Source organism: Salvelinus fontinalis, chromosome 4 (assembly GCF_029448725.1).
Source record: "Salvelinus fontinalis isolate EN_2023a chromosome 4, ASM2944872v1, whole genome shotgun sequence".
In the NCBI taxonomy this organism is placed as follows: Eukaryota; Metazoa; Chordata; class Actinopteri; order Salmoniformes; family Salmonidae; genus Salvelinus; species Salvelinus fontinalis.
This window is the reverse complement of record NC_074668.1, coordinates 76,193,496-76,207,818: the sequence shown is the minus strand read 5'-3', so window position 1 is coordinate 76,207,818 and position 14,323 is coordinate 76,193,496. Positions and strand designations below refer to the sequence as shown.

At 39.2% G+C, this 14,323-nt stretch overlaps 1 protein-coding gene and 3 non-coding genes across 8 annotated transcripts in view; 1 reads left to right on the top strand and 3 right to left on the bottom strand.

Annotated features, from left to right (window-relative positions):
- The window catches only part of LOC129854421 (DENN domain-containing protein 5A-like), a 62,873-nt gene that overhangs the window by 16,711 nt on the left and 31,839 nt on the right, over window positions 1-14,323 (top strand). For 3 of the 5 annotated variants that reach the window (XM_055921458.1, XM_055921461.1, XM_055921460.1), the window contains exons 2-3: window positions 13,168-13,236; window positions 14,199-14,308. In XM_055921458.1, the coding sequence (XP_055777433.1) occupies window positions 13,168-13,236; window positions 14,199-14,308 (179 nt within the window). The remainder of the gene's footprint in view (window positions 1-13,167; window positions 13,237-14,198; window positions 14,309-14,323) is intronic. The other 2 variants (XM_055921459.1, XM_055921462.1) reach the window with 1 other exon arrangement.
- LOC129854633 (U7 small nuclear RNA) lies at window positions 863-917 on the bottom strand. The gene has a single exon (XR_008759343.1). It is a non-coding gene; the product is annotated as a U7 small nuclear RNA (small nuclear RNA).
- LOC129854632 (U7 small nuclear RNA) lies at window positions 3,800-3,854 on the bottom strand. The gene has a single exon (XR_008759342.1). It is a non-coding gene; the product is annotated as a U7 small nuclear RNA (small nuclear RNA).
- Window positions 6,730-6,784, bottom strand: LOC129854666 (U7 small nuclear RNA). The gene has a single exon (XR_008759371.1). It is a non-coding gene; the product is annotated as a U7 small nuclear RNA (small nuclear RNA).

Here is a 14,323-nt window from a genome sequence, read left to right as displayed (position 1 = left end):
TGAGAAACTCATCATCATGCAAGTGGTGAGACAAGTGAAAATTATTTGTATCAGTCTTTACACTGTGAAAGAATACTTATTAATTTTGGCTGTGTCCAGTGTTCCTGCAACTTTGTGGTCTACTGTATTGAACAAGTCCCCCCTCACACACATTTTTGAGAGCGGTCCCCTTTTCCAGATGTGTTGCATTGTGGGTGTGAAATGGCTGCATTCAATAATACATTTCTGAATAGTGTACATTGAATTCCATGAAATCCTTGAATGTGAACAATAGTACATTTTGATAACTTTTATATAGACAGCCAACATAGTAAATAGACTACCATGACCCATGTTCCTATGCCACCCTTAGTGCTATAATCAAGTAGTGTCAGTAAAGTACATACTTTCATGATGTGAAGTAGCAGACCATAATGAAAGTTTGATGAAAATGTTTTGTTTTCACCTGTTCTTCAGAGAAATGCAATGCTCTGAAGATGCTGTTCCAATTAACTGACAATGGAAGAATAAGGAGTAGAGGGCATGAAGCAGTCAAAATGACGACCTCTTAGTTCTTGTGCAGTACTAAGTACTAATTCCATGGATGAGCATGTGTACTAAGCCTGCTGGCAGAGAAATAATGAATTCAGTGGCCCATGGCAGTGGCTTTTAACACCAACAAATGCATGTTAAACAAGAGTGTTAATTGATACCTTTTTTTCTTGGCTATTAGGGGCCCTGCCTTAGACAGTATTCAGCAGTAACTACATAACAAGGAAAACCAGGCTAAACACTAATTTACACAGTGATGTATAGGCCTAGTGTTTTGAGGTGCATTACAGAGACTACTGACGTCTGTATCATATTCTCTTTAACATAGTTGTGGGGCTTCCTCACTGAGGAAACCTACTGGACAAATAGTAAAATAGCAAATTTTCCATACCTTTTAGGAAATGATGATATGGACTCTATTTAGCATGTACGTTTCTCAGTCATGGGTGGCACACACTGGGATATGGGGGAGGGGAGTGGGTGGGGTAAATGCATTGTCCTATTTTCCCCCACATGATAACACTGAAGAGACACACACGAAGGTACAGACACATGCATACACTGTGATATTGTTGTATGGTGGTATTAAACATGTTGTATTGTAGATATGTATTGGTGTAATAATGTTATATGATGTACTTTTGTATCTTTTGTTGTATATGTAATGTAAGTGTTTTTATATAGTTTTGGACCCCAGGAAGAGGGATACCTAATAAGTAATACTGACCTGGCTGACACAGAGAGGAAGGGGCCAGTGCTTTCTGAACTGACCCTGACTCATTGTGACTTTGGCTATTCCATGGATGAGACCAGTACCGTGTGTGAGTAGGCATGTGTACCTGGCCTACTGGTAGAGAAATAATGAATTCAGTGACCTGTGACAGTGTCTTTTAAACACCCACAAATGCTTGTTAAACAAGTGTTAATTGATCACTTTTTTCTTGGCTATTAGGGGCCCTGCCTTGTACAGTATTCAGAGCTAACTACATATCACTGAAAACCAGCCATAACACAAACTTACGTAGTGATGTATAGGCCTAGTGTTTTGTGGTGCATTATATATGCTACTAATGTTCACATCATATTTTCAGTATTTATTCTTTAACCTTTCTAGGACACACGTTCCGCTAGCGGACCCCCCCCCCCCCCCCCCCCCAACATTCCGCTGAAAAGGCAGCGCGCGAAATTCAAAAATATTTTTGAAATATGTAACTTTCACACATTAACAAGTCCAATACAGCAAATGAAAGATAAACATCTTGTTAATCTACCCATCATGTTCGATTTTTAAAATGTTTTACAGCGAAAACACAATAATAATTTACAAGTTAACATTTCTAATAAAATGTAGTAAAAAATCTAAATAATAAACAATTCAAACAATAAGCAATCAATCAACTTAAGTTAATGAAATGAGAAACTAACAAAAGACTAAAAAGAAATGCAGTCAATAAACAAAAACAGGTAACAATCAAACAGGTAACAATCATCAGGTTCCTAAACTTTTTATAATCAAATCAAATCAAAGCGCACTTTATAATGTTATTTTTTGCCATCATTGTAAGCCTGCCACAAACACACTAAAATATACATTTATTAAACATAAGAAAGAGTGTGAGTTTTTGTCACAACCCAGCTCGTAGGAAGTGACAGAGAGCTCTTATAGAACCAGGGCACACATAATAATAATATAATAATAATCAATAATTTTGCTCTTTATTTAGCCATCTTACATATAAAACCGTATTTGTTCATCAAAAATTGTGAATAACTCACCACGGGTTAATGAGCAGGCTGTGCTTGAAAGGATGCACATAACTCTGCAATGTTGGGTTATATTAGAGAGAGTCTCAGTTTTAAATCATTTTTCACACACAGTCTGTGCCTGTATTTAGTTTTCATGCTAGTGAGGGCCGAGAATCCACTCTCACATAGGTACATGGTTGCATAGGACATCAGTGTTGTAACAGCGCAAGAAATCTGGCAGTGGCTTCTGATTAAATAACATTTTCACAGAACCACTTGTTGCAATTTCGATCAGGCTCTCTTGTTCAGATATCGGTAAGTGGACTGGAGGTAGGGCATGAAAGGGATAACGAATCCAGTTGTTTGTGTCATCCGTTTTCCGGAAATTATCTGCGTAATTGCACACCCAACTCATTCAGGTGCTTCGCTATATCACATTTGACATTGTTCGTAAGCTTGAGTTAATTTGCACACAAAAAATCATACAATGCTTGAAAGACCTGTGTGTTGTCCTTGTTAATCCAGACAGACAAGAGCTCTAACTTCTTAATCATAGCCTCAATTTTGTCCCGCACATTGAGTATAGTTGAGAGAGTCCCTGTAATACTAGATTCAGATTATTCAGGCGGGAAGAAACATCACCCAGATAGGCCAGTCGTGTGAGAAACTCATCATCATGCAAGTGGTGAGACAAGTGAAAATTATTTGTATCAGTCTTTACACTGTGAAAGAATACTTATTAATTTTGGCTGTGTCCAGTGTTCCTGCAACTTTGTGGTCTACTGTATTGAACAAGTCCCCCCTCACACACATTTTTGAGAGCGGTCCCCTTTTCCAGATGTGTTGCATTGTGGGTGTGAAATGGCTGCATTCAATAATACATTTCTGAATAGTGTACATTGAATTCCATGAAATCCTTGAATGTGAACAATAGTACATTTTGATAACTTTTATATAGACAGCCAACATAGTAAATAGACTACCATGACCCATGTTCCTATGCCACCCTTAGTGCTATAATCAAGTAGTGTCAGTAAAGTACATACTTTCATGATGTGAAGTAGCAGACCATAATGAAAGTTTGATGAAAATGTTTTGTTTTCACCTGTTCTTCAGAGAAATGCAATGCTCTGAAGATGCTGTTCCAATTAACTGACAATGGAAGAATAAGGAGTAGAGGGCATGAAGCAGTCAAAATGACGACCTCTTAGTTCTTGTGCAGTACTAAGTACTAATTCCATGGATGAGCATGTGTACTAAGCCTGCTGGCAGAGAAATAATGAATTCAGTGGCCCATGGCAGTGGCTTTTAACACCAACAAATGCATGTTAAACAAGAGTGTTAATTGATACCTTTTTTTCTTGGCTATTAGGGGCCCTGCCTTAGACAGTATTCAGCAGTAACTACATAACAAGGAAAACCAGGCTAAACACTAATTTACACAGTGATGTATAGGCCTAGTGTTTTGAGGTGCATTACAGAGACTACTGACGTCTGTATCATATTCTCTTTAACATAGTTGTGGGGCTTCCTCACTGAGGAAACCTACTGGACAAATAGTAAAATAGCAAATTTTCCATACCTTTTAGGAAATGATGATATGGACTCTATTTAGCATGTACGTTTCTCAGTCATGGGTGGCACACACTGGGATATGGGGGAGGGGAGTGGGTGGGGTAAATGCATTGTCCTATTTTCCCCCACATGATAACACTGAAGAGACACACACGAAGGTACAGACACATGCATACACTGTGATATTGTTGTATGGTGGTATTAAACATGTTGTATTGTAGATATGTATTGGTGTAATAATGTTATATGATGTACTTTTGTATCTTTTGTTGTATATGTAATGTAAGTGTTTTTATATAGTTTTGGACCCCAGGAAGAGGGATACCTAATAAGTAATACTGACCTGGCTGACACAGAGAGGAAGGGGCCAGTGCTTTCTGAACTGACCCTGACTCATTGTGACTTTGGCTATTCCATGGATGAGACCAGTACCGTGTGTGAGTAGGCATGTGTACCTGGCCTACTGGTAGAGAAATAATGAATTCAGTGACCTGTGACAGTGTCTTTTAAACACCCACAAATGCTTGTTAAACAAGTGTTAATTGATCACTTTTTTCTTGGCTATTAGGGGCCCTGCCTTGTACAGTATTCAGAGCTAACTACATATCACTGAAAACCAGCCATAACACAAACTTACGTAGTGATGTATAGGCCTAGTGTTTTGTGGTGCATTATATATGCTACTAATGTTCACATCATATTTTCAGTATTTATTCTTTAACCTTTCTAGGACACACGTTCCGCTAGCGGACCCCCCCCCCCCCCAACATTCCGCTGAAAAGGCAGCGCGCGAAATTCAAAAATATTTTTGAAATATGTAACTTTCACACATTAACAAGTCCAATACAGCAAATGAAAGATAAACATCTTGTTAATCTACCCATCATGTTCGATTTTTAAAATGTTTTACAGCGAAAACACAATAATAATTTACAAGTTAACATTTCTAATAAAATGTAGTAAAAAATCTAAATAATAAACAATTCAAACAATAAGCAATCAATCAACTTAAGTTAATGAAATGAGAAACTAACAAAAGACTAAAAAGAAATGCAGTCAATAAACAAAAACAGGTAACAATCAAACAGGTAACAATCATCAGGTTCCTAAACTTTTTATAATCAAATCAAATCAAAGCGCACTTTATAATGTTATTTTTTGCCATCATTGTAAGCCTGCCACAAACACACTAAAATATACATTTATTAAACATAAGAAAGAGTGTGAGTTTTTGTCACAACCCAGCTCGTAGGAAGTGACAGAGAGCTCTTATAGAACCAGGGCACACATAATAATAATATAATAATAATCAATAATTTTGCTCTTTATTTAGCCATCTTACATATAAAACCGTATTTGTTCATCAAAAATTGTGAATAACTCACCACGGGTTAATGAGCAGGCTGTGCTTGAAAGGATGCACATAACTCTGCAATGTTGGGTTATATTAGAGAGAGTCTCAGTTTTAAATCATTTTTCACACACAGTCTGTGCCTGTATTTAGTTTTCATGCTAGTGAGGGCCGAGAATCCACTCTCACATAGGTACATGGTTGCATAGGACATCAGTGTTGTAACAGCGCAAGAAATCTGGCAGTGGCTTCTGATTAAATAACATTTTCACAGAACCACTTGTTGCAATTTCGATCAGGCTCTCTTGTTCAGATATCGGTAAGTGGACTGGAGGTAGGGCATGAAAGGGATAACGAATCCAGTTGTTTGTGTCATCCGTTTTCCGGAAATTATCTGCGTAATTGCACACCCAACTCATTCAGGTGCTTCGCTATATCACATTTGACATTGTTCGTAAGCTTGAGTTAATTTGCACACAAAAAATCATACAATGCTTGAAAGACCTGTGTGTTGTCCTTGTTAATCCAGACAGACAAGAGCTCTAACTTCTTAATCATAGCCTCAATTTTGTCCCGCACATTGAGTATAGTTGAGAGAGTCCCTGTAATACTAGATTCAGATTATTCAGGCGGGAAGAAACATCACCCAGATAGGCCAGTCGTGTGAGAAACTCATCATCATGCAAGTGGTGAGACAAGTGAAAATTATTTGTATCAGTCTTTACACTGTGAAAGAATACTTATTAATTTTGGCTGTGTCCAGTGTTCCTGCAACTTTGTGGTCTACTGTATTGAACAAGTCCCCCCTCACACACATTTTTGAGAGCGGTCCCCTTTTCCAGATGTGTTGCATTGTGGGTGTGAAATGGCTGCATTCAATAATACATTTCTGAATAGTGTACATTGAATTCCATGAAATCCTTGAATGTGAACAATAGTACATTTTGATAACTTTTATATAGACAGCCAACATAGTAAATAGACTACCATGACCCATGTTCCTATGCCACCCTTAGTGCTATAATCAAGTAGTGTCAGTAAAGTACATACTTTCATGATGTGAAGTAGCAGACCATAATGAAAGTTTGATGAAAATGTTTTGTTTTCACCTGTTCTTCAGAGAAATGCAATGCTCTGAAGATGCTGTTCCAATTAACTGACAATGGAAGAATAAGGAGTAGAGGGCATGAAGCAGTCAAAATGACGACCTCTTAGTTCTTGTGCAGTACTAAGTACTAATTCCATGGATGAGCATGTGTACTAAGCCTGCTGGCAGAGAAATAATGAATTCAGTGGCCCATGGCAGTGGCTTTTAACACCAACAAATGCATGTTAAACAAGAGTGTTAATTGATACCTTTTTTTCTTGGCTATTAGGGGCCCTGCCTTAGACAGTATTCAGCAGTAACTACATAACAAGGAAAACCAGGCTAAACACTAATTTACACAGTGATGTATAGGCCTAGTGTTTTGAGGTGCATTACAGAGACTACTGACGTCTGTATCATATTCTCTTTAACATAGTTGTGGGGCTTCCTCACTGAGGAAACCTACTGGACAAATAGTAAAATAGCAAATTTTCCATACCTTTTAGGAAATGATGATATGGACTCTATTTAGCATGTACGTTTCTCAGTCATGGGTGGCACACACTGGGATATGGGGGAGGGGAGTGGGTGGGGTAAATGCATTGTCCTATTTTCCCCCACATGATAACACTGAAGAGACACACACGAAGGTACAGACACATGCATACACTGTGATATTGTTGTATGGTGGTATTAAACATGTTGTATTGTAGATATGTATTGGTGTAATAATGTTATATGATGTACTTTTGTATCTTTTGTTGTATATGTAATGTAAGTGTTTTTATATAGTTTTGGACCCCAGGAAGAGGGATACCTAATAAGTAATACTGACCTGGCTGACACAGAGAGGAAGGGGCCAGTGCTTTCTGAACTGACCCTGACTCATTGTGACTTTGGCTATTCCATGGATGAGACCAGTACCGTGTGTGAGTAGGCATGTGTACCTGGCCTACTGGTAGAGAAATAATGAATTCAGTGACCTGTGACAGTGTCTTTTAAACACCCACAAATGCTTGTTAAACAAGTGTTAATTGATCACTTTTTTCTTGGCTATTAGGGGCCCTGCCTTGTACAGTATTCAGAGCTAACTACATATCACTGAAAACCAGCCATAACACAAACTTACGTAGTGATGTATAGGCCTAGTGTTTTGTGGTGCATTATATATGCTACTAATGTTCACATCATATTTTCAGTATTTATTCTTTAACCTTTCTAGGACACACGTTCCGCTAGCGGACCCCCCCCCCCCCCAACATTCCGCTGAAAAGGCAGCGCGCGAAATTCAAAAATATTTTTGAAATATGTAACTTTCACACATTAACAAGTCCAATACAGCAAATGAAAGATAAACATCTTGTTAATCTACCCATCATGTTCGATTTTTAAAATGTTTTACAGCGAAAACACAATAATAATTTACAAGTTAACATTTCTAATAAAATGTAGTAAAAAATCTAAATAATAAACAATTCAAACAATAAGCAATCAATCAACTTAAGTTAATGAAATGAGAAACTAACAAAAGACTAAAAAGAAATGCAGTCAATAAACAAAAACAGGTAACAATCAAACAGGTAACAATCATCAGGTTCCTAAACTTTTTATAATCAAATCAAATCAAAGCGCACTTTATAATGTTATTTTTTGCCATCATTGTAAGCCTGCCACAAACACACTAAAATATACATTTATTAAACATAAGAAAGAGTGTGAGTTTTTGTCACAACCCAGCTCGTAGGAAGTGACAGAGAGCTCTTATAGAACCAGGGCACACATAATAATAATATAATAATAATCAATAATTTTGCTCTTTATTTAGCCATCTTACATATAAAACCGTATTTGTTCATCAAAAATTGTGAATAACTCACCACAGGTTAATGAGCAGGCTGTGCTTGAAAGGATGCACATAACTCTGCAATGTTGGGTTATATTAGAGAGAGTCTCAGTTTTAAATCATTTTTCACACACAGTCTGTGCCTGTATTTAGTTTTCATGCTAGTGAGGGCCGAGAATCCACTCTCACATAGGTACATGGTTGCATAGGACATCAGTGTTGTAACAGCGCAAGAAATCTGGCAGTGGCTTCTGATTAAATAACATTTTCACAGAACCACTTGTTGCAATTTCGATGAGGCTCTCTTGTTCAGATATCGGTAAGTGGACTGGAGGCAGGGCATGAAAGGGATAACGAATCCATTTGTTTGTGTCATCCGTTTCGGGAAAGTACCTGCGTAATTGCACACCCAACTCATTCAGGTGCTTCGCTATATTACATTTGACATTGTTCGTAAGCTTGAGTTAATTTGCACACAAAAAAATCATACAATGCTTGAAAGACCTGTGTGTTGTCCTTGTTAATCCAGACAGACAAGAGCTCTAACTTCTTAATCATAGCCTCAATTTTGTCCCGCACATTGAATATAGTTGCGGAGAGTCCCTGTAATACTAGATTCAGATCATTCAGGCGAGAAGAAACATCACCCAGATAGGCCAGTCGTGTGAGAAACTCGTCATCATGCAAGTGGTGAGACAAGTGAAAATTATGGTCAGTAAAGAAAACTTTAAGATCGTCTCTCAATTTTTAAAAAAATGTGTCAATACTTTTCCCCTTGATAACCAGCGCACTTCTGTATGTTGTAAAATCGTTACATGGTCGCTGCCCATATCATTGCATAGTGTAGAAAATACACATCAGGTACACCTCCAATTGACTCAAATTATGTCAATTAGCCTATCAGAAGCTTCTAAAGCCATGACATCATTTTCTGGAATTTTCCAAGCTGTTTAAAGGCACAGTCTACTTTGTGTATGTAAACGTCTGACCAACTGGAATTGTGATACAGTGAATATAAGTGAAGTACTCTGTCTGTAAACAATTGTTGGAAAAATGACTTGTGTCATGCACAAAGTAGATGTCCTAACCGACTTGCCCAAACTATAGTTGTTAACAAGAAATTTGTGGAGTGGTTGAAAAACCAGTTTTAATGACTCCAACCTAAGTGTATGTAAACTTCTGACTTCAACTCTAAGACGCTTCTAGCCCCTTCTTATTAATGGTATCTGTTGCTTTTATACATGTCTTACTACTGAAAAGTCGTCTTAATTCTCACTCAAAAAACTCCTGTGGCTTATTTTTCAAATTGGCATGTTTTGTTTCTAAATGTCTGCGCAAGACTGAAGGTTTCATTGAGTTGTGATATTGTACTTTGGCAGGTATAACACACTGTGGCTGAGGAAAGGCACTACTCCCAATATAATTGAACCCCAAATCAATGTAGTTCTCATCATATTTGCACCTCTTTGATGGTCCAACGTCCCTGTCTGTTTAAAAAAGGCAAAAAGTGAATCACATAATTCTTTAGCATACCCCTGATGCAGTTTAGGAATACCTGGTCATGTGTAATGGTTGACGGTATGTTTGTGTCTTTATGTTGGGAGAGGGTAAGGGGTGGGGTCTGGCAGTTTCTGGCTGGAGGTGGCAATTGTGGTTGGTTACTTCTGTATCCAGGGTTGGTGCTGCTATTGGGGCTGGGACCAGGAAGAACTGGGTTGGTGTTGGGGCTGGGTTGGAAATTGTGCTGATATCAGGGCTGGAAAACCAGGGGTTATGTGCTGGGTTTGGTGCTGGGACTGTGGCCCTGGGAGAAAGAACAACTCGGAACGAGGAACTGAGGGGAGCAAGAACAACCTGAGGAGCAAGCAGACACACAAGGGAGCCCTAGACCCAAAGGTCAATGGTAGTACTTCCCTGTCGCCTGCTCGCTGTGGGTGAAGCTGCTGGTTTAACAAAGGTTAGCCATGTATTGGCAAAAATGTCCAAGTCAAGAAAGCTTACCAGCAGTCAGCGGCACTTGTCGCACTGGTAGCCTATTCACTGGTGCTTTTCAAAGCCTATGTCAGATACTCCAGTGAGTGTAATTGGCTCAAAGTTAGAAGTTGAGATAGAAGATACTCTCCTCTTTTCTACTGTAAGTATGTAATTAGTTTATTCTGTTGTTGCTAGCGACATTCATAAAAACATTGGGCAAAAAAATATGTATTTTTGTCTAACCCCCGGTTGATTAACAGAGACATCAACACTTACCTTTAGACATCTGAATCACAGCAAAGACGCACAGTGAAATAAAATAGGGTGAGCATTAGCATTTATTTTCCCTCATCATCATCACAAACCACGTTTCCATCCACTGTTTTTATGCGAGTAAAGTCATACCGTATAAAAATAATCATGACACCTGTGATGGATACACAAGGTTTTGGTAAGATTTTATAAATGGTGTCAGATAATTTGTTGGTTTGACATGGTGGTATCGTTCTGTGTCTGTAAAATTAATTATGCACAAAATGGTGGTGGAAATGTCTTTATCTGCAAATATTGATTTAACAACCATCATATCGAAGTAAACTTGGGGAGCCACGCAATAACATGGTGTGTGATCCTCCCACGACAGCTCGGGAAAGCATGCAGTTTATTAGGCTACAGATGAAATAAATAATGATGAACTTCACAGGGTGGTGAAAGTGCATGGTATGAGCTTAATACTCCTTTACAATAAATGTTGAGGGTCTTATTCTGGTGACATGATGAATGATACTTGACTACCATTTTGATAAATATAAACATTCTTGCTCTTATCCATAATAATCTCATCATATAGACTAGCCTCCCTGCACAGTCTACCCACACTGTATCTGTGAGCTGTTGGATAGAGTGTACATGTCAAAACCAGAGTAGACACATTTTTGTATTTAACACAATCGTTTTTTGTGACAAAACTATAGGTAGAGTTGAAAATGTGATGGAAACACATTGAACATCAGATTTTTATTCCGTACATAAAAACTTAAGCGAAAAAGTACATTTTGTGAGCACTACATCATCAAGCATTGATTTTGATCAGTTTGGTGGAAACACACAACTGGTGGGAAAATGTGCATGTTCTATTTATGCAGATTTTAGAATATTCACATGAAAATCTGTCACCAGCTGGATGGAAACCTAGCTAGTGATTCTTCAGCTTAGTTCAGCTGTCACTAAATTCCAGCTAAAATAAGCAGAATAACATGGTCAAGCAGACACACAATGAATCAATCACATTACTCAGTACTCAGGAAGAAAGGACTTCTTTTCCACAGCATCATCAATAATCTGATGTACTGTGTGTCATCACTGGATCACCCCACTGTAGGTGAGTGGGTGAGGAAAATGATGGGTTAGGCCAGACAGGTTTACCCATCAGACCAATCAGAAATGGTCCTATTTGTGGGTTATCACAGAGAGGAAGTTAGAAATCTGATGGGTTAGAGAGGAAGGTCTAGGAGAGGCTCTGGATTGGACTGGATCTCCTGACTCATGGAAGACAAGAGAGGGCACGTCATACGTCCCACGCAGCCACAGGCTCCCTCAGCTCTAAAATGTGGTGTATAATGTGTGTGACAGCCGGACTGGAGGAGGACTGGACCCTAGCCATGGCACAAGGAGAGAGATGCAGACCTAGGTTTTCTCTCTCCTTCTCTGTGTCTAAATCAGGATAACACTGAATGAATCAGCAGACTGACACCTGTGCGATAGCAGGTGTGCTATAAACTCCCCAGGGATGGAGATCATTTACTTTGGCTGACTATTGGCCCTTGCTAAGATATCAGTATAATAATAATATAATCAAAACATATTGGCCCTTGCAAACAGCAGTCAGTATAATCAAAACATATCATTTAAGTATTTGACAGAGATGTGGGGGGGGCTTCCTCTTTGAGGAAGCCTATTAGACTAATACTAATAGAAGCAAGTATTCCATATTTACTGTGATGTCAAGATAATCTCTATACTTGGCATGTAGGTTTTCTCAGTCATAGGTGGCAGACTTTGGGGTGTATGGGAGGGGCGTGGTATTTGCAAATTGTACTGTACAATAACATCCATCCCCCAGGTTTATCTATCTTTTTGGACAGTGTAGGAAGGAACACAGGGACCAGTCTAGAGAGTCTTATTATGATCTCCCACTGATTGTCTTAGGATACACATGATCTACCGACTTCTACCCCTGTCAATCAAGAACATGTTTGTTCATAGCTTTGACTAGAGAAAGACAAAGGCAACAGTATAGAATGGAGACAGTTTATTATTGATATTTGAGCTGCCAGGCCTTTTTCAAGACAAGACTCAATGGGACAATCCACTGTTATGACCATACAGGGAAGACAGTGTGTCATTCATAACTTTGACTTACACCGGAGCACATATTTTTTAGTACTTTCAGAAGAACTTATTGTTTAACAAATGCTTTCTTTGTTCAGTACCCTTGTCTCTTTTTTATAGTCCTGTGTCTACCACATTCCACTTGTTCTGAAACACTACAGTTATTGTGTGTTTTTTTGGATCGTCCACAATCCTCTCAGGTGTTTTTAAATGATCTCATTCTCCGTAAGTTACACTGGGTTGCTTCCTTCAGAACCAGCACAGGCCTGATCATATTCCCTCATGTATTATAACACACAGATACAGCTCTTCAAGTGTGTTCACTGTAATACCATAATCCACAGCATAGCACTGACAACAGGGATTAATCATGGGTTTTGGAAAGGAGAGCATTGCATTGCTACAGCAACACACATCATTCTCTGACAACACACCCAGCTGGTTTAGACAGAATCTTAACAGAAACCTAAACCTGACAGAAACACTGTGCCTCCATACGACACATGAAGAGGATGTGTTGTTCCCTCAGTGTTTCTCTCACCTATAGGAGAACACTGTCAGAACCCTTCTGTCCTGAGTAACTCCTGCTGTGTGTGCACATATTGAGAAGTGATGCGGTACTCAGTAGTAGCCATGTGATTAATTACTGTTGTTTTATCTGTTGTGTAGCTTTATGCCAGTATATAGAGGCTACTAAATTCAGAGATGGGGCCAGAGGATTGGCGAGTGCAGATGAAGGTAACCCCCACCAGCCCCCCTCCTCAGAATAACCTCACCTCCGCTTGCTCCTTTATCCTGACACGCCCTTGTTTCACAGCACTCTCCTTTTGTTGATTTGTAATGTTTCTGAGAACTCAGTTCTGTACAGATGAGGGGAACTCTGCAAGCACTTTTCCTTCTGTCCTTCCTCCCTCTTTCCACCCTTCCCGGTCCTCCCTCTCTCCTCCTACTCCTTCTTCTTCTTCTTCTTCTTCCTCCTCCTCCTCCTCCTCCTCCTCCTCCTCCTCCTCCTCCTGCTCTACCTTCACCTCCTCTTTTGGAAGCTAGCTACTGAACAACAAGCCAATCTGTTTGACAATCACTTTGTCTCTACCTCTCACACACCCAGTTCTACCTACATGTACCAGCGCTGGTGTTGCTTGGCCAATGTGTTCTCTCCCCTTCCACTCTGAATGACTTATCAATCATGTCTTGGTGTGTGCATCACTTCTGCTTTCACTGTGGATCTGAATCAATTTAATTTGTGTTGGTTTGTTTGATTGATTGATTGTTTTGCGGGTTGCTTTGCCTGTATTGCCATAAAAGCTGTCACTTTACTGGTAATTATATATGTAGATGTTTGTTTTCTTATAAGCAACAAGCATTGTCTTTTTCTGAATAGATTTATACAAGAAAAACCCAATACATAGTATTACTATCTGACTATTTGACCTCTTTGGCAGCGGTTACTTTCCTTCACTGGCCCAGTACAGGATGCTGTTGACAGCTTTACATGATGCAATACAGCCTTTCTCTCCAGACCACTGTGCTCACTTCCTATTTCCTGTGAGGAGGGTTGTCTTGTGCCTCAAGTCTGCTTCTGATTGGGCCTCTGCATACTTTTGTGCTTCTGTTGCTCTTTGGGCCCTGAGTCCTGATTTTTTTGCTCTCTTTTTTCTTCTTTCTTTTTCTCTGTCCCTCTATTTCTCCCTCTCTTTCAGGTGAGAATTTTGAGCAGAGTCCACTGCGGAGAACCTTTAAGTCCAAAGTTCTAGCGCACTACCCAGAGAATGTGGAGTGGAGTCCCTTTGACCAGGATGCCGTTGGCATGGTAAGGGAACTGCGG